Below are 21,358 nucleotides of genomic sequence, written 5' to 3'. Positions count from 1 at the left end.
TACAAGAAATTCAAAGAAAATGAGGGCACAGATGCTGGTATCTTCAGATCTAGGTACTGAGACTTGAACAAATTCTTACCATTTCAGTATGACAAGTGAGCTTCATTTTGAGAACCAAGAGTTTTACATGGGTGGAGACAAGTCAGCCAGGCCATGTCGTGGTCCCACTCTCACAGATTTGTCCTGACACCAATAAACCAACTGATTTTTATACATAAAAAGGACTTGGCTATGAACAATTCAGGCTCAAGCTCTGCTAAAGGAGGTGACTGCTATTCCTAGGGACAAGGTGCACAGATCACTCAGGGATTTCGTGACCCTTCTATTGACTAGTCACAGACATGTTCATTTGTTCAGTGCTGGGACAAAGCCGAGATGCCACTTGCCTTTCAGTAAGTGTTACTGCACTTGCTGTTACCGCAGAAGAAGACTCCAGTTTAATCTACTGTCTTAACCTCAGGAATTCCTATCACCACTCAATATTTTTAAATGATCACCATGTGCTTCTTCACCAATGAAGAAATTAAATTTTGAAATATCTTTCTGAGAGAAATTACTCTTACAGTATGTGTATGTGGGCAGGGGTAGTGTTAGGGAGGAGAAGAAACTCCTGGGAAGACTTTTTTGGGGGGTGGGAGTGGGAGGGGCATCATGTAGACATCAGTAAAATTAAAATAAGGAAAAAATGTAAAGTGTCAGAAGTGAAAATTTAGCCTGTCTTTTGGCTTCAGAGGCCACGCTTGTTTTCCACCCACAGCATGCAGAGATAACAAACATATAATTTTGCTGATGTGGGTTAGATTTCACTCTCTTTCCAAATTCATTGTTGTTGTTATTGTTAGGTGCCATTGAGTCAATTCTAGTTCATAACGACCCTATGTACAATAGAACAAAACATTGCCCGGCCATATGCCATCCTCACAATCATTGCTATGTTTGAGCCCATTATTGCAGCCACTGTGTCAATCCATCTTGTTGAGGGTCTTTGTCATTGATTGAACTATGTCCCCCCAAAAAGTGTGTGCATCTATTTGGTTAGACCATGATTCCCAGTATTGTGTGGCTGTCCTCCATTTTGTGATTGTAATTTTATGTAAAAGAGGATTAGGGTGGGATTATAACACCACCCTTACTCAGGTCACCTCCCTGATCCAATATAAAGGGAGTTTCCCTGGGGTGTGATCTGCACCACCTCTTATCTCTCAAGAAATAAAAGGAAAGCAAGCAGAGAGTTGGGGACCTCATACCACCAAGAAAGCAGCACCGGGAGCAGAGCGCGTCCTTTAGACCTGAGGTTCTTGCACTGAAATGCTCCCAGACCAAGGGAAGACTGATGACAAGGACCTTTCTCCAGAGCCGACAAAGAAAGCCTTCCCCTGGAGCCGGAGCCCTGAATTTGGACTTCTAGCCTACCGGACTGTGAGAGAATAAACTTCTCTTTGTTAAAGCCATCCACTTGTGGTATTTCTGTTATAGCAGCACTAGATGACTAAGACAGTCCTCCTCTTTTTTGCTGACTCTCTACTTTACCAAGCATGATGTCCTTCTCCAGGGACTGGTCCCTCCTGATAACATGTCCAAAATATGTGAGATGAAGTCTCACCATCCTTGATTCTAAGAAGCATTCTGGCTGTACTTCTTCCAAGACAAATCGTTCATTCTTCTGGTAAAAAACCAAACCCACTGCCATCAAGTCGATTCCAACTCATAGCGACCCTATAGGACAGGGTAGAACTGTCCAATAGAGTTTCCAAGGAGCGCCTGGTGAATTCGAACTGCCGACCTCTTCGTTAGCAGCTGTAGCACTTAACCACTATGCCACCAGGGTTTCTTCTGGTAGTCCATGGTATATTCAATAGTCTTCACCAACACCATAATTCAAAGGCATCAATTCTTCTTCAGTCTTCGTTATTCATTGTCCAGCTTTCACATGTATATGAGGCAATTAAAATACCATGGCTTGGATCAGGCATGCCTGATCCAAATTCGTTACCCACTTTAATCCTTTACAGATTGTTAAAGAGCTGCCTGCCTCTGCCAATTTTGACATGGGTGCCTTGTAGCCTGTGGCACAAACTTCAAATGCTGGGTCATGCTTCTTAGCACCAGACCATCGAACAGAACTAAGGAACCAAAGGCATCGGTTTGGCAAAATGAACTAGATTGATGTTTCCATAATCTACACCTGCAGTCCTGGTGTCACCCAAGCTTTAGTCCTGACCTTCAGTGGCTTTTAGATATGTCCCCTCTATGTCACTCTGTCCCCTCAAACTGCACATATCTAAACGGTATTTATAGTCTCCTCCTTTTACCGTTAGCCACCGCCACTTCTTCCATTTGTCACTGAGGCCCTCCATCCTGAATTTTCTTCATCCTCAAAGTGAATGTGAGTCTCACTAAAAGGCTACATGTTTCACTCCTAGACTGCAATCTTTACCTCCTGATTTGTGTTTGTGGCTTAGAAATGTCATGACCCTCATGAACATTCAAAGCCAAGCAGGTTAAATCTGTGGGTGGGAAGAGCAATGTCAGCAAGATGGCAGAGTAAGAAGCTCTATGCACTCATCTCTCATCAAAAAACAAGCAGAAACTGTGACAACCAACTTTGCTGAACTCAAGAAAACAAAGTTTACAGCAACCAAGTGAAGACTGAATCAAAATAAAAGCAGTTTCGAAATGGTAGGAAAGCTGTGTGGCTGTTCTACTTGCCCACTCTCTGCCCAGTTCTGTGGCCAGCCTGAAGACAAAAGCCCATATGCCCATTGTGAGGCTCTGGACCCTGGCTCTAGAGGGAGCAGAGCACACATTACGCACAAATTATTAAGTTTCTCCATTCTCGTTTAGGAGGAGTCCTGGTAGCGCAGTGGTTAAGTGCTAGGCTGCTAACTGAAAGGTCGGAGGTTTGAACCCACCAGCTGCTCCACAGAAGAAAGATGTGGGAGTCTGCTTCAGTAAAGATTACAGCCCTGGAAACCCTATATGGCAGTTCGACACTGTCCTATAGAGTTGTATGAGTCTGAACTGACTCAACGGCAACCAGATTTGGTTTTTTTGGAACTTGTCAGGTGGCTACCTCAAGCCTGAAGCAAGGCACTTGTCTCTGTTTTGCATATCTCAAAACTCAAGCAGAGACGACAAGAGGCAGGCATTGCCTGAATACTGTTAGGCGAATGATCGACTTATAACCACCTGAGACAAAAGTGCAATTGAGACATATAACAGATTGTCTAAGGACTGGGAAGCAAAACCAGCAAGAGAGCTTCTTTGAGAAACTAAGGCATTCAAAAAACACCCATGTATATAGAGCAATATAGAGAACCATGTGCATGTCCTGGGTAAGATACATGCTCACATAGGACCCGAGAAAACCCTAAGCTTTCCCGTCAGGCTGATCTTTCTAGGTTCAGTATAAGCCTGGTTAAGTGTTGAAAGTATCCCCAACATGGAGAAATTCTCAAAGACTGGAAGGCTGTTTTTTTTTTTTCTGTTGTTGTTATTGTTTTGCCTTTTTTTTTTCTTTTCCTAAACTCCTAGTGTTCAGAACAATGTATGTCAATACACTAGCTGAACACAAGCTAAAGGAACAGAGACTTCAGTGACCACACATGTCAAAGAATATAGTCTTTAAAAAGAGAGTTTGGAAGACTCACTAAACGAACAGATTACTACAGTCTTTGACAATCAAAAAAAGCAAATCCTGAGGAAGAAGGATCTCATTTCCAGAGTTACCATATTATAATATTCAAATGTCCCATTTTCAAAACGGAGTCTCATTGGCACTTCAAACTAATAATGTGCATAACTGAATTCATGGTCCCCTGCACTCCCACCCCAAATGGCTCCTCTTTCCACAGTCCCTTATTTCAGAGAATGGTGCCATCATTCCCTAAACTGCTCAAGCCAGTTTCATTCTGAACCTCTTCCTCTCACTACCTCAAGCTGTCAAGCCTGATCAACTCCACCTACTCAATACCACTTGAATCTATTTCTTTTCATCAACCCTGTCACTGCCTCAGCTCAGGCATTCTGTATTTCCTTTTGGACTGAAAGTCTTATAACTGTTCTCTCTGACTCCATTCTGATGGTGACCCTCTGGCCGTGGCCAAAATGGTCTTTCTAAAATACAGTTTTGAGCATGACATCTGCTCCTTTACATCTTTGAATAGTTTTCCTCTGCCCACAGGATATTTGCCAAGATCCTCCATTATATGGTTCTCCATTATATATGCCCACAAAGCTGTCTCCTCCTGCTTATCCTTCTGGAATTTCTTGATACTTGTCATGGATTGAATTGTGTCCCCAAAAATGTGTCAACTTGCTTAGGCCTTGATTCCCAGTATTGTGTGGCTGTCCTCCATTTTGTGATTTTCCTATGTGCTATAAATCGTAATTTCTGCCTGTGGTTAAAGAGGATTAGGGTGGAATGTAACACCCTTGCTCAGGTCACATCCCTGATCCAATATAAAGGGAGCTTCCCTGGGGTGTGGCCCGTACCACATTTTATCTTACAAAAGATAAAAGGGAAGCAAGCAGAGAGTTGGAGACCTCATACCACCAAGAAAGCAGTGCCAGGAGCAGAGAGCGTCCTTTCGACCCAGGGTTCCACACGGAAAAGCTCCTAGTCCAGGGGAAGAATGATGACAAGGACCTTCCTCCAGAGCCAAAAGAGAAAGCCTTGCCCTGGAGCTGATGCCCTGAGTTTGGACTTCTAGCCTGCTGGACTGTGAGAAAATAATTTCTCTTTGTTAAAGCCATCCACTTGTGGTATTTCTGTTATAGTAGCACTATATGATTAAGACAATGGTTTACATTGCTTCCTCCTCATTCTACAAATTGGAGAATGGGAATCCCATGCCTAACAATGTGATCATATTACTGAAAATGCTAATCTGAACTAAAGGGTATCTAACCAAAGTAGATGGCCTTTGTTTGACAAATGCACAGTTGAAGTTTACAAAATGAAAAGGTAGGACAAGAGCAGAGTTAAAGATTGGGAAAGTCAAACTGTAGTACGTACTAGAGTAAGGGGAATTATGAGTTTCAAAGATGAGGAGTGAATAGAGTTTAACAGAGAGGGAGTGAGGGCCCTGAGAGAGGAGAGGAGGAAAATTGTGTGGAAAAAGAGAGCCCAGTATCGTGGTGAGATGCTGTGGCGTGAGAAGAAAGATGTCCACTGGGAAACGCCCAGTGATGAAGATGGCTAGAAGATCTTAAAAACTAGAATATCCATGACTCAATTTCACATGGGTTGTCTTGACTATTCTGAGTTAATCGCAAAAGGACAAATCCTGTATGATCTCACTTAAATGAAATAAGCAAATATATAGAAACCAGGAATTATTAGTGGTTATATAGGAGGGAGGGGGAAAGGGGAACTTTTGTTTAGGGGGCAGTGAGTTTATGATAATGTAGTGGAATAATTTGGAAAAAGGACACTGAGAATGTTTGCACAACTTGAAGAATGTAATCAATGCCACTGAATTATACATATAGAAATTGTTGAATTAATGGATGTTTTGTTGAATATATTTTCACCACAAAAAAAAAAAAAGGGAAAAGGAGACTCAACTCCCATTAGGCTGAAAGAATTGGAGATTTCCAGGCAGCAAACCCTTGGGTTACAGTCATAGCCCATATAATAAACTTATAGAATTGCTAAGCAATAGATAAGTACTTTTGAATAAGTAAACAAATGCGATAGCAAATATGTAAAATACAAATCAAAATTAATATACTTATCGAAGGGATTGGTAAAAAGCACAGTAGAACACAGATATAAAGTAATGTTACAAGAGCACAGATCATAATTTAAAAAGAAAAGACTGCTCTTTATCCTCTGGATCCTTAACTAACAATAAAAGGTATATTGTTTCCAACAGATCAGAGAAATAATGACATGTTTTTTATTTCAAAATAGTGAGACAGAGAGAGCTCCCAAAGTGTGTGGAAGAGAAGAGAGATTGATTACCATTGTCCTAGAATCTTCACAATTTCTAATCTAGAAATTCAGGAAACTAAATAAAATTCACATTATATATTGCACAGTAGAATTTATATAATAGGCCGGTAAAAGTCATCAAGCTTGGGATATCACAATTCAGGTCATATTTTAATGCCAACAGAAATCATTTCAGACATAAAGTGTATTTCCAAAGCCTTAAAAAATATCCCTTCCCACACAGCCCCAATAACTATATGTGAAAACACTGGGTACTTACCGCAAAGTCACTGGAGTTTTATACAGGCTAACATTTCTCTTGGCCTTCAGCCATGTGAATGAATATGCATATGAAATATTAATATATCCTGATTCCCAAAAGAAGCAATGCCTCAGAAATTTTTGGGTTCCAGGATTCCAGAGTACGTGTGAATTAACTTTGATGTATTAGTCAGGATAGGTTAAGACATGCTACGGTAATAAACGATCCCAAATTCTCTGTGATATAGCACAACAAAAGATTATTTCTTACTCATACAAAGTCTTCAGAAGATCTGGGAGACTGGCCAGGACCACTGTACTCCATGTGTTAGCGTAGCATTCCACACCACTTAGATTGTATGGTATATCCATATCAACACATGAACCCATAGTTGCTGTGTTCTAGGAAGAAAGTTTGGAGAATTGAGAGCTGGCTTTTAAACGCATCCATGTTTCAGTCACATGACTAACCTAACTTCAACAGGGCATGTGCCCACCTTTCCCAAAAAAGAAGGATCAGAAATCTTTCTGTTCTGTTCTACTTGTCTCTTGGTAAATATTACTAAATGTCTACTACAAATGCACGTTAGACTTAGATTTTACGGTATTTCCATAGAAAGGGTAAATTAAAAATGTTTCCAGGTATTTTGAAGCATTAGAAACTTTTTCCTGCTTCCTCCCACTTGTTCCATCACTCAGTTTGATGTGACCAAAAAACGAAAAAATAGACTTCACAAACATTATTGATTTTAACCTAACCCACATCACTAGAGAATCACTAAGAGCTTCATCTACTGTAGATCTTCTCAACCTCTGCAGTATTGACACTTTGAGCCAGAAAATTCTTCATACTGAGGGTTGTCCTGTGCACTGTGGGATGTTTAGGAGCACCCCAGGCTTCTGTCCACCAGATGCCAGCAGCAACCCCCCTCAGGTGTGACAACCAAAAATATCTCTGGACATTGCCAAATGTCCCTGGGGGCAAAATTGCCCCTGATTGAGAAACACTTTTCTATTGGCTTCCTTTGGCCACAAAAAGGACATAGGAAGGGTACAGATAGACCAAAAGAGCCCTGATGGCACAAGGGTTAAACACTTGGCTGCTAACCAAAAGGTCAGCGGTTGGAACCCATCAGCTGCTCCGCGGGAGAAAAGACCTGGCAGTCTGCTTCAGTAAAGATTACACTCTACGGGGCAGTTCTGCTCTGATATACAGGGTTGACTTGATGGCTCACACAACAACAGAAATAGACCAAAGATGATGATACACTTTTTCCCAGATTTCCCCTGTGACCTCGGGCAAGTTTCTGAATCTCTCTTCGCCTTATCTATAAAATGTGAATATTAATGTTACCTGATTCAGAAGCTTGTTGTAGGAATTACATGAGACACTAAATAACCCATCTTTTTGTCTCAGTTTTGAGAAACTACTTCTATTGTACACACAGTTCCTATATGTACTTGGAGTCTATTTCTGGACTTTCTGTTCTGTTCTACTTGTCTTTTTGCACATTCTGTGAAGTTCCTCACCGTGTTAATTAACTATTATTATTAAAAAAATTAAGCCCTCTAATATCCATAGGTAACTTGTCCGGGAAGCTCAACCACCTGGAAAGGGGCCGAAAGCTGAGAAGTGAAGAAAAAGGCCTACAGAAGCCCTGTACTAGAGTTCAGATGCTTTTCCCATTGTAAGGCCCCCAAGATTAAGACGGCTTATAAATGATTTCTTCCTTAGCCCCTGCCCTGTGCCATCTTGTGCCTCGCATACAGGTACAGGCACCTAATAAATGGTTCATAAAGGACTAAATGACCAATTTCAGACATGAGTCACATAAGCTTGTCATTACCAGGCTTCCCCGCATCACCAGAGTTAGAAGTATCAAATGAGATGGGATGGGGAAAAGGGAGGTATTAGTATAGACAGGACTGGTGACAGCAGTAAGAAGTGACAGGTAATAGTCTGACATTAAAAGAGGAAATTAAAGGGCAACCATTAATTTAAAAAAATACCAGCCACATGCTCTGGAGAGTAAGCAGGCATACACACCGCAATAACCCCTTAGCTGCACTACATTGGCAGTGCATCATAATTGACATTCCTAATAATGACTGTGACATTTTAAAAATGCTAATTTCTGTTCAGCATGTTCTATTTTAAAGAATTCCGAGTCATGTATAAGGCATTTGAGAAAGATTTCCATCACAGATTTATAAAATATGTGATTTGCAATGTACCTTAGAGATTACCTAATCTACCTCCATTTTCTAGGTGAAGAAAAGCAGTCCCAGAAAGGTGAAGTGTACTTGCCCAAAGTCAGCCACCCAGAAAGGCAAAATTGAAACTAAAACCTCAGTTTCCTGAATCCATGACAATTGTGTTTTCCACTATTGCACATCTTCGCAAATATATTATTTTAATGTATTAAAATTGCCAAACTTAATATTTGGCATTCAGTAAGGATACATGCCAATTCCTTGGAATCTTTCCTCACTGAGCTTTAAGTGGAAATCCTGGTGGTGTAGTGGTTAAGTGCTACGACTGCTAACCAAGAGGTGGGCAGTTCAAATCCGCCAGGTGCTCCTTGGAAACTCTATGGGGCAGTTCTATTTTGTCCTATAGGGTCGCTATGAGTCGAAATCGACTCAATGGCAGTGGGTTTGGTTTTTTTGGTTTGGAGCTATTAGTCAACTAGTCTCTACTGAGCCTTTGTGTTGCTCAAAAACAAAACAAAACCATTTAGATCTGGTGGGTGTTTCAAAGAAGGGAGAAAGCACGGTGCTTGACTCAAGTGACTTACATTTCTAGAAGGGAAGGTAAGATTTACTTGTAAGTAGTCGGAGCAGAGCAAAGCAGTATGGAGTATGGTGATGAGTTAGTGTGTGGAAACTAACTCTAGGTGTTCTGGGAATGAAGAGACAGGAAATACTAACCCATAGCAGGTGGTCAAGGAAGGTTCAGGGTGGGGCAGGTCACTTGAGTTGGACCCAGAGGGCTATACAGGCTTTGGAAAAAGGAAACAATATTACCCTAGATGTGAAGAACAACATTAGAAAACACGAGGAGGAGGTGGAGGCCTGGATCACATTTTCTAAACCATTCATTTGAACTTTTATCTAACAAGTATGAATTATTTATGAAGATGGGGGGGCAGAAAATATTAAAAATTTAGCCAGCCCTAGAAAATCTAAGTTGAAGGGACCAGAGAATAAGGTAAATGGCCCAATTGCTCTTGAACAGCACTATCTGATAGAAATATAATGCAAGTCACGTATATAATTTAAATCTTTCTAGTAGTCTCATTTAAAAAGTAAAAAGCAACAGATGAAATGGATTTTAATACTTTATTTTATTTATCTCACTATATCCAAAATATTGGAGCCCTTGTGGTACAGTGGTTAAGAGCTACAGCTGCTAACCAAAAGGTGGGCAGTTCAAATCCACCAGCAGCCAATCCTTGGAAATGTTATTTCAATATGCAATCAATATAAAAAAGTTAATGAGATAAAAGACTGAAAACTAATGTGCATTTCACATTTATAGCACGTCTCAATTTGGATACTAATTTGTCATATCTAAATGATCCGTATTTAGATATAGTGAAATTTACAATTGAAAAAGTGAATTCACTTTTTCAGTTGTCCAAACATACTTAAAAGTTTTCTAGCAACTGAATCAAACATTGTACAAAAAAATCATTTTCCTTTAATACTCAAATCTACGTTGACAAAACTGCTTCAGTTTTTAAATTTAATCGCCAACTAATTAAAATTAAACAAAAATCCAGTTCCTCAGTTCCAGTGACCAAATCTCAAGGATTCAACCCCCACACTTGGCTAGGGGCTACACTTCCAGCAGCACATGTCTAGGAGGTGAGTTTTAGGGGTGGGTTCTAGGGTCTTGGTAAAGTACAGGGTCAGCTAAACAGAGGAAGGCCCACAATGAGATGGATTGACACAGTGACTGCAATGATGGGCTCAAACATAGCAATGATTGTGAGGACGGTGCAGGACTGAGCAGTGTTTCATTCCGTTTTAAGTGGGGTCGCTATGAGTCAGATCCGACTCGACAACACCTAACAACAACAACAGGGGTGGGAAGCAGGGTTGCCAAGGTGACATATATCCCTTGGATGGAAGACCTAGAGTGCCTGAAGGGAGACTCTGAATATGAGCTCATATGCAAAATGGAGCCACCCTGCATTCTGCACATGAAGGAGAGAATAAAGACAGAAGCAGATTTCTAGGGAAATTAATCTGTAACAGAACAGAGAAAATGAAACAGAAAAAAAAAAAAAACTCAGGGAGACCAACGGGCAGTTTATTGTAGTAAATAACATGTGAGGAAACGAGAACTTGAACTGGAGGCAGGAAGGAGGAAGGGAGGTAAGCAGATGATCTGAGAGGCCACTGGATGGAAGAACTAACAAAAGACCAAGTAACAGATGGGACGCAAAAGAAAAGCACCAGGATGTAGACCTCAGAAGGACCTTGGCCTTGTTTTTGCTTGTTTGTTTAGGCTTTTGTTTTTAATGTTTGTTCTCCCTCTATTCTTTCTTCAACATGCATTTTACAGAAATATATATATATTCCACTGTGGTTGTCAAGAGTTCATGGACTCTCAAAGATCTCTTTAACTCTTAGGAATGTAACAGGTCTATTGTTATGGAGATAGAAAGAGATGAAAGAGAGAGACAGAGACAGGCACCCATACCAAAACCAAACCCTTTGCCATTGAGTCAATTCTGACTGAGAGAAACTCTAGATTTAGCATTTAGCAATACATAGATGACAGATGAAGCCATTTAAATGCTTCCGTTACCATTGGCATAAATGTATGCCAGCCACTGTTTTGCCTTTAGACCTCAGAGGTAAGGCATTATTCTGTTTCTAATGCATTTAGCCTCAAGGTGGGTCCCTTTTGAAATGTCTGAAGCTCAGCTGACCTGAGTTGGAGCCTCATTGTTATGTAGGTTGAGCACTCTATTAGGTGATGCTTCCTGGAAGTGTTAGTTTTGTAAATGTTTGCATTTTTTTCTTTATTTCCTTTATTTCTGTGACATAAAGCTTGTAAGCATAATTATGGCTTTCTTGTGTGATAGTTAGGGAGACCTGATGGGCTTGCTTTGGTTTTTCTGTGTCATGTTTGGAAAACCAGGGGTTCCCCATGTAACCTAATGAAAAGGTATCCACAATAAATTACTTATCTAGCTCTCATTGGTATATTGTTATACTACAGACCAGTGGCACCAGAGTGCCACTTGCCTCACTGGTAGATTGTATTACCAGATCATATTTCCCAAAGTCTGCATTAAAAAAAAAATTTTTTTTTCTACCAAAAATTTAAACACTTTCAATTAATAAGCATGCATTCCAATACTGAAAACACATGCCATCAAAATAATAATTAAGGAGGAAAAATGTAGTAACGAAAGGGCTTAAGTGGGTGAAATCACCCAGGGAGATACGTTGTGTGAAAAGACAGGGGGCAGAGATGGAAGACAGGGTCAATTTATTTCTAGGAACATAGCTTCCAAAGGAATGTTCCAGTGTGCAAAGAGACAGCCAGACAGGGTAGGTGATTTGCTTCGTGGCCGGCCTCATCCATTCCACAAACATTTAAAGCCTAATTGTTTGCATTATACATACAAGTGAGGTGGCCTGCCCTAGAAGAGTGCGTTGCTAGGGCTGCAGCCAGGACTGATCCCAGATGTCCTCTGCATGCAGCAGGGTCTCTGGCCTATACCACAACAGAGTAGGAGTCATGCCTAGTGTCACTGGTAGGGTGCTGGCCCTGCAGATAGCCCAGTCTAAATAGTATTCTGTTGCCTTGAAGTTTCATTTGACCTGTCTAAAAATGTTCTTCAAGGAAGACCTTCCTTTTGCTCACAACAACAAAGTAATTACATTAAAATCTTAAGGTGAAAGAAAAGATGGAGGTGTATATAGATTAGGATGCGGGAGGGATTCTCTGTAGCAATGGTGGTGCTGGAGGCAAAGTTGGGCTTTGGGAAGAAGGTCGGTGTTGGTCTCCCATCCATTAGCTGCTGCAGTAAGATGGGTGTGGAGGTATAGAAAAAAACATAAATTATGACATAAAATGTAGAGGACACTGCAGTTCAATATAAACTGATGATACACTATCATTTAAATTTTAAAAGGGGTCGTTGCTGTTAGTTACCATCGAGTCAGCTCTGACTCACGGTGACCCCATCTTCACAGTGATTGGCATGCTCAAGTCCACTCATCTGTTAGTTTGTCGTACTGAGGTGGCTTGAGTGTAGCTGTGATGCTGGAAGCTATGCCATTAGTATTTCAAATACCAGCAAGGTCACTCATGGTAGACAGGTTTCAGTGGAGCTTCCAGACTAAGAATAGGAAGAAAGGCCTGGCAATCTACTTCCAAAAATTAGGCAGTGAAAACCCTGTGGATCACAACAGAATATTACAAGGGGTTGCTGTTGTCGTTAGGTACCATAGAATCGGTTCTGACTTCTAGCGAACGTATGTGCAACAGAACGAAACACTGCCCGGTCCTGCACCATCCTCACGATTTTTGCCATTCTTGAGCCCATGGTTGCTGCCACTGTGTCAGTTCATCTCACTGAGGGTCTTCCTCTTTTTTGATGACTATCTACTTTACCAAGCATGATGTCCTTCTCCAGGGACTGATCCCTCCTGATAACATGTCCAAAGTATGTGAGACATAGTCTCGTTACCCTTGCTTCTAAGGAGCATTCTGGCTATACTTCTTTCAAGACAGATTTGTTCATTCTTTTGGCAGTCCACAGTGTATTCAGTATTCTTCACCGACACCACAATTCAAAGGCGTCAACTCTTCTTCAGTCTTCCTTATTCATTGTCCAGCTTTCGCATGCATATGATGCCATTGAAAATACCATGGCTTGGGTCAGGTGCATCTTAGTCTTCAAGGTGACATCTTTGCTTTCCAAACGCTTTAAAGAGGTCCTTTGCAGCAGATTTACCCAATGCACTGCATCTTCTGATTTCTTAACTGCTGCTTCCATGAGTGTTGACTGTGAATCCAATTAAAATGAAATCCTTGACAACTTCAATCTTTTCTCCGTTGATCATGATGTTGCTTATTGGTCTAGTTGTGGGGGTTTTTGCCTTCTTTATGTTGAGGTGCAATCCATACTGAAGGCTGTGGTCTTTGATCTTCATTAGTAAGTGCTTCAAGTTCTCTTCACTTTCAGCAAGCAAGGCTGTGTCATCTGCATAACGCAGGTTGTTCATGAGTCTTCCTCCAATTCTGAAGCCCTGTTCTTCTTCATATGGTCTAGCTTCTCGGATTATTTGCTCAGCATACAGGCTGAATAAGTATGCTGAAGGGATACAACCTTGACACACACCTTTCCTGACTTTAAGCCACTCAGTATCTCCTTGTTCTGTTCAAACAACTGCCTCTTGATCCATGTGCAGATACCTCAAGAGCACAATTAAGTGTTCTGGAATTCCCATTCTCCACAATGTCAACCATAATTTGTTACGATCCACATAGTCGAATGCCTTAGCATTGTCAATAAAACACAGGTAAACAACTTTCTGGTATTCTCTGCTTTCAGCCAGGATCCATCTGACATTAGCAATAATATTCTTGGTTCCACATCCTCTTCTAAATCCGGCTTGAATTTCTGGCATTTCCCCCATGTGTCTGTCAGTGTGTCGTACTGTGGGGGCCTGTGTGTTGCTGTGATGCTGGGAGCTATGCCACTGGTATTTCAAATACCAGTAGGGTTGCCCATGGTAGACAGGTTTCAACTGAGCTTCGAGACTAAGACAGACTAGGAAGGACCCGGCAGTCTACTTCTGAAAAGAATTAGCCAGTGAAAACCTTATGAATAGCAGTGGAACATTAAAAGGGGTAGTAGTGATCAAATTGAACTAGGATAAAAAGGTCTAACTTTGTAAATTCTTTTTATAGCAATGTCACAATATTTTCTAGAAAGGATCAAAAGAACCAACATATTTTCACCTGCTCTAACCCCAGATTTTTATGCTACCCTGGGGAACAACAGTAATTTTACATTTGTTAGTTATGAAAATTCTATTTCCCCTGCTTTGTAATCTGGAGGAATGTTTAGTATTCTGGGTTCAAACTGTGAAATACAACAGAGAAAATTACCCATCTTAGAAACATAATTCTTTTTATTACATAGTTGACTTAAAAAAAAAAGGATTTTTTAAAGGAAGAATGTATTCATTAAATCTAACCACATTCATAAAACAATGCTCTCGCTCAATTCAATCCTCACTTCTTTCTTCCCGAAATTTTCACAAAAAATAGAACTCAGCCTCATTAATTTTACACTTCTCTCAGTGATATCCAGGAATGTGAAATCAGAGAACCATGGAACATGAAATAAGGAAAAGCAGTTGTCTGGAGTATCTTTCTTCCCCCCTTCCCCACAGGACACCTCCTACACACAGCTCACATGCCAGTTGGAACATCACCTCTGTGAAGGCAGAGCTAGTTTGTGTGAACTTCTCTGTGCCTTTACAACATCTCTACTCTCTCCAAGCAATCTACTTGCATTTTTCTGACTTGTGGACACATCTCTCTGTGCCAATGTGGTCCTTCAGGGCAGAAACCATATCATGTACATTTTTGTATCTCCAGAGATTAGCCCAGTGACTGGTCTAGGAGGCACCCAATAAATATTTGTGGAAGGTATAAAGAATCGAGAAATAAATGAATAGTGAAAGGTTGAATCTTAAGAACTGGATTCAGAGCTGGCGTTATTGCCGTATCACTTTGAGCAATCATGTCACCTCTCTGAGCTTCGATTTCCTCATCATAAAAAAAGAGAAGTAAAATATCAGACTGGGGGACTTCTCAGGACTATGGAAAGCATGACATGATAACATGTGTGAAGGTTCCTGGCAAATGGTTAGGTGTTGCGCAAATGTTCATTATTATCTGGTGTCTTCCTGCTGCTGGATATAGGCATAAAAGCCTAGTCAAGTGAGGGGCAGGGATAGGAAATGAATTCTCTAGTTCTGGGAACGATGCCATTGCTGATCCAGATCCCAAACAGAAATCCTGAGAAACATCCTTGACACCTACCTCTCCTTTACTCCCAATACCCAAATAGAACCAGTATTCCCTGTTTTACCATCACTGAGCACAGTACAGACATGTATAATTATATAGCCAAGTCTCCACTCCTCCTATTAGCAGCAAGTCTACTTCCTCCCTCTACTTCTCATCTCCCCTGTCATTGACCAAGACCCCCAGGGCTTTCAATCCAATGGATGAGATCAGAGTGGGAAGGACGGTCTTGGTTCTTCACAAAAACACTAAGCGGAGAACCAACTACAGAACCATTATTGGACACAATTTTCACACAATTTTTCTGTGGTAAACAAGTCCTATACAGTTGACTATTGCATTAAAAACTAGTCCATCACCCATCTCAGGCTGCAAGGAGCATCACATTGGGTACCACAATGGTCTAAGAGGCTAGGTCTGTAGGAGGCTCCAGCGCCAGCCACAGACTATGCCCAAACCAGCCTTTCTCCATAAACTGCAAAGCCCATGTCTTGGTCCCTTTTCAACAGCCTGCATTTTCTCTTTTCTTCACAGTCATTGTACAATATTTACAGGATTTCATTGTCTTTCTCTGCCATTATAAATCATAAGAGGCCTTTCTGATCTATGTTCACAGGTCTCTCTAACTTTGAATCTTGGTAAGCAGATATGGAGCTCCAGTAGTTTTTCCCTTCTGATACTGAATAATGGGTGTCTTCTTTTTTTCTCTCTCTCTTCTTATATTTATGCGGCCAAAAAAAAAAAAAAACCCAGGGCCATCAGGTCGATTTCGACTCATAGCGACCCTATAGGACAGAGTAGAACTGCCCCATAGAGTTTCCAGGGAGTACCTGGCAGATTCAAACTGCCAACCCTTTGGTTAGCAGCCGTAGCACTTAACCACTACGCCACCAGGGTTTCTGATATGCAGCCAAAGGAGTTCATTAGATTTTATAGAACAGTAAAGATCTGCTTCAAGGACACCACCCACCAGGGACATTCCTTTCAACGTCTGCCTTAACAGGAAATCTATTACACAAGCAGTCACAAAGTTCTGCCATTTTGGTCACTTACCAAAAAAAAAAAAAAACCAAACCCACTGCTGTCGAGTTGATTCCGACTCATAGCGACCCTATAAAAAAAGGACCCTATAGGACAGAGTAAAACTGCCCCATAGAGTTTCCAAGGAGTGCCTGGTGGATTTGAACTGCTGACCTCTTGGTTAGCAGCTGTAGCACTTAACCACTACGCCACCAGGGTTTCCTTGGTCACTTAAGTATTTCTCGATTCCATTTATTTGCTTTGACACTACCTTATTCAAGTTACCATATCTTTCACCTAGATTACTGCAGCAGCTTCCTAACGCTGCCTGCTTTGATTGCTCCACTCCAATCCACTCTCCAAACAGTAAATCGCATGGTGTCACTTCTTCATTTAAAACAAGTCAGGGGCTTCCCATTGTCCTCTGTCTGAGTGAACACTTTAACATGATTTTACAAGACCTTCACCATCTGGTCCTACTTCCTTCTCCAACCTTAGATTTCATCCTTCCCTGCCTTCCTCACCACTCACCAGTCCCTCTTCCTTAATTCTATCCTCCTGATTTATTTGTTTTCCCTTCCTGGCTAATACTAATATCTCTCTCCTCTTCCTCCTTTTCTCCCTCTTTCTCCCCGCTCCCCCCCCCCATCTCTCACTTCCCAGTCTTTCCCCTTCTTGTCCCTTACCCTGAAATAATCTCTCCATTCTTTGCTGGTATGCTTCTTACTTCTCCTCTACGTCACAGTTTAAAGCTACTTCTTCAACAAAGTGTTGGCTGATTCCCCAACACTGGGTTAGAAATATGTCTTAAATGTTCCCACAGCTACTGAACTAACTTTATTGTGTTGTAGCATCATCATGTTGGTATTATAATTGTCCTTCTCATTTGTTCCTTTTTGTTTTCCAACTAGAGGGTAAGCTCCTTCAGGGCAGGAACTTTATAGATGACTATTGTCATGGATTGAATTGTATCCCCCCCCCAAAATATGTGTCAACTTGGCTTGGCCACGATTCTTTGTATTGTGTGTTTGTCCTCCATTTTGTGATCTTTGTAATTGTCCTATGAGTTGTAAATCCTAATCTCTGTCTGTGGTTGATGAGGCAAGATTAGATTAGGTTAAAGAGGATTAGGGTGGGATGCAACACCCCTAATTAGGTCACCACCCTGATCCATGTAAGGGAAGTTTCCCTGAGGTATGGCTGGCATCACTTTTTATGTTACAAGAGATAAAAGGAGGGAGAAGTAAGCAGAGATAGGGACTTGCTACCACCAAGAAAGAGGAGCTAGGAGCAGAGCATGTCCTTTGGACCTGGGGTTCCTGTGCTGAGAAACTTCTAGACCCAGGGGAAGTTTGATGACATGGACCCTCCCCTAGAGCTGACAGAGAGAGAAGACCTTCCCCTGCAGCTGGCACCCTGAACTCTGACTTCTAGCCTCCTAAAATGTGCAAGAATAAATTTCTGTTTGTTAAAGCCATCCACTTGTGGTATTTCTGTCATAGCAGCACTAGATAACTAAGACAACTAAACCAAGAGTTTAGCCCTAGGGGGAACAGAATAAAATTTTGTTGCATAAATGAATAAGACCTAATAAAATTTAATATCAAAAGTAAATCTGAACTACAAATACAGAGCAGGGGCAATAAACAGCATTGAATGTGTGTTTCCTTTGTTATACTACAAATCTAATTATGCCTGGATTTTACCTTCTGAAAATCTAAATCTAAAAAAGATAACTGAGAAAGATAGATGTCGATAATCTCAGCTGTCCAGATCTTTATATGAGAATGATATCTTATTATCAAAGCATTTTATTTTAATTATATAAGATATTAACATAAGGAGAGTCTGGAGGAAGGGTATATGGTAACTCTTTGTACAATCTCTGCAACTCTTCTGTAAGTCTAAAATGATCTCAAATTTAAAAGTTTTTTTAAAATGTGTTTTTGCATGCATTTGCTCCTTAGCTATGTAGTCCCCCTCAAAAAAGAAATTTCACAAAAATTTAAACCAAAAGTGATGAGAGTCTGAACATTTTTCAAAAATAATATTTATCAAGTAAGAGTGCCCAAGATATTCTATTCAATGCATTACTAAATGTGTCAAAATGAGTTTGGTGTATTACAACTTTTCTTTTCTGCTATAAAGATAAAAGCAGATGTAGAAAATTGAGATATTTTCACCGTAAACAACTTTGATTCTGAAATTTCTCAAAATTCCATAATGTCTACTAAATAGCATTTTTAGTTAAGAAATCACCACATCAATTTAATTGAAATACACTACAATTAATTATGTCACGGTCCAGTAGTAAGTTATGTGTCTCAATTAAAGAACACACTTAAGAGGGAATGAAGAACAATATGAAAATTGAAGCTGAAGGCATAAACTTAATAAAAGCCAGTTAAGCAGAGAAACAAAGAGTATCTAATTTTATATATTAATTATATTTTAGAAATCTGTTCAGAAGATGCTGCCCTCTAGCTAACAAATTAACCCTTAGCCATACAGCTGACAGATAGTTATGGCTTATGACATGACATAGAACATAACGTAGAACAAGACAAAACATTCAGTGTAATTTATGACATATAACATAGCTATTTAAGCAGATGATTAATTATTCTAATTCTTTTTTAGTCTGCTACAAATTCACATAGTCACATAAGCAGGCCATATCAAACTAATATGAAGTGATATTAAATGGGACTTTTCTCAGGGGGCTATAAATGTTGATACTAATTAGACATAACCAATCACCTCACAGCATTAGTTCTCTTGATTTTAAGGCTTAGGGTCATGGTCTTATGGGACAATCCAGTCGACCGGCATAATATACCTCTTAAGGTATACGTTCTACCCTCCAGCATAGTTAAGTAGTGTCTGGGATCTTAAAAGCTTATGGGCAGTCAGGCCTACCTTTTAACAGTGGATTATCTAATATTATAAGAAAATCACAAACAGTAAAAGGCAAAACAAATAAATGGGACCTCATAAAAATTAAAAACTTCTGCTCATCAAAAGACTACCCAAAAAGTGAAAAGACAAGCTACTGACTAGGAGAATATCTTTGGAAACCATATGTCTGGTAAGACTTCAATAGCCAAAGTGTATATATGAGAGATACAAATCAAAACCACAATGAGATACTATTTCACTCCCACTAGGATGGATGAGGAAACCCTGGTGGCAAAGTGGTTAAGTGCTATGCCTGCTAACCAAAAGGTGGGCAGTTTGAGTCCACCAGGTGCTCCTTGGAAACTCTACAGGGCAGTTCTACTCTGTCCTATAGGGTCGCTATAAGTCAGAATCGACTCAGTCGCAACAGGTTCGGTTTCAGTTCGGTTTTAGGATGGATAAGATAAAAAGAAAATAACGAACGTTTGTGAGGATGTGGGGAAATTGGAACCCTTATCCATTGCTGGTGGGAATGCAAAATGGTACACAGCCTTTGTGGAAAACAGTATGCCAGTTCCTCAAAAAACTAAAATTAGAACTATCATAAAAATTTTTTTTTTTTTTTTTTTATCATATGACCCATCAATTCCACTGTTAGGTATATACCCAAAAGAATTGAAAGCAGAGACTCGAATGGAGACTTGTACACCAATGTTCATTGCAGCACTATTCACAATAGCCAAAAGATGGAAACAACCTAATGCCTACCAACAGAAGAATGGATAATCAAAATGTGGTACATACATACAATGGAATACTACTTAAGCAAGTAAAAGAAATGAAGTCTTGATATATGCTACAATATGGATGGAGCTTGAAGACATGCTGAGTGAAATCAGTCAATTACAAAAGGCCAAATATTGCATGACTTCACTTATATAAAAAGACAATAGAGACCAAAATTTATTTGTAGTTACCAGGGGCAAGAGGGAGGGGGAAAGAAAGGGGTTAATGGTGATGGAAAAATCACATGGATTAAAGGTAGGATTGCACAGGCCAATTATTGTAATTGCTATCAATAAGCGGTACATCTGTAAAAGTTGAACTGGCAAAACTTGTGTGATAGATGTATTTACAACAACAACAAAGAGTAGCTGCTGAGGCTGCTTATGTACAACCAAAAACCTCATGAGATTTGGTTCCTTGATTTGGAGGTTTAGGGTCATGGTTTCCGGGGACATCCCAGTTAACTGGACTAATAACATGTTTAGAACTTCTGTTCTACCTCCTAGCTCACAGTGTAGTGCCTGGGGTCTTAAAAGCTTGCAAGAGGCCAATCAAGGCATGACAACTGGTCTCTATTCACCTGGAGCAACAGAGAAAGAAAGTCAGGAATAGGAGGAGGAAATGGAATGTGTGGCTGATTGCCTCCATGAACAACCACCTCCTTTGCCATGAGACAAGAAGAACTGGATGGAGTCCGGATAGTATTTCTGAATATTTTGATCCCAAGATTCTATAGAAGAATCCTGATCAAAAGGGGAAAAGTGCAGAACAAAGTTTCAGATTCTCACGGACTCCAGACTTTCTGGAGCCATGGGGTCTAGATGAACTCCTGAAACAATTGCCCTGAGAAAATCTTTAAAACTTAAACTAAAAATATCCCCTGAAGTCTTCTTAAAACAAAATAATTGTTTTGCTTAGTGAAAAAATGTCTGCTTTCAGCATTATGCTCTTTCAAGATCTATCTATGTGGGATCGAAGTGACAACAGCAACTCTAAAGATTAGATAGGAACCTTAGAGGGCAGTGAGTTTATGTTAATGGGGGGGCAACTCAGAAAAGGAGTGTGAGAATGGTTGCACAACTCAAAGAATGTAATCAATGTCACTGAATTGTACACTTAAAAACAAGTTGAATTGGTGTATATTTTGCTGTGTATATTCTCAATAACAACAACAAAATAAAATTTTTTTTTGAAGTTCACGACATCTAAGATACAACTATTGGTCTCTATTATTCTGAAACAAAAGAGAAAGAAGGAAACCCAAGAATCAGAGAAGGAAACGAACTACAAGAGTAACTGCCTCCATGAACCACTGTCTCTTCCACCTTGAGATCAGAAGAACTAGATGGTGCCTGGCTACCGCTAGTGAATGGTCTGATCAGGGG

The 21,358-nt window shown here is 40.3% G+C and overlaps 1 protein-coding gene across 3 annotated transcripts in view; it reads right to left on the bottom strand.

The window, feature by feature from the left end:
• FANCB (FA complementation group B) overlaps positions 1-21,358 on the bottom strand; it is a 288,694-nt gene that overhangs the window by 197,957 nt on the left and 69,379 nt on the right. For all 3 annotated transcript variants that reach the window (XM_049871792.1, XM_049871791.1, XM_049871790.1), the window contains one exon: positions 6,471-6,601. In XM_049871792.1, the coding sequence (XP_049727749.1) occupies positions 6,471-6,601 (131 nt within the window). The remainder of the gene's footprint in view (positions 1-6,470; positions 6,602-21,358) is intronic.

Source organism: Elephas maximus, chromosome X (assembly GCF_024166365.1).
Source record: "Elephas maximus indicus isolate mEleMax1 chromosome X, mEleMax1 primary haplotype, whole genome shotgun sequence".
In the NCBI taxonomy this organism is placed as follows: Eukaryota; Metazoa; Chordata; class Mammalia; order Proboscidea; family Elephantidae; genus Elephas; species Elephas maximus.
Note: the sequence above shows the minus strand (reverse complement) of the source record. Positions and strands in the feature narration are given on the sequence as shown.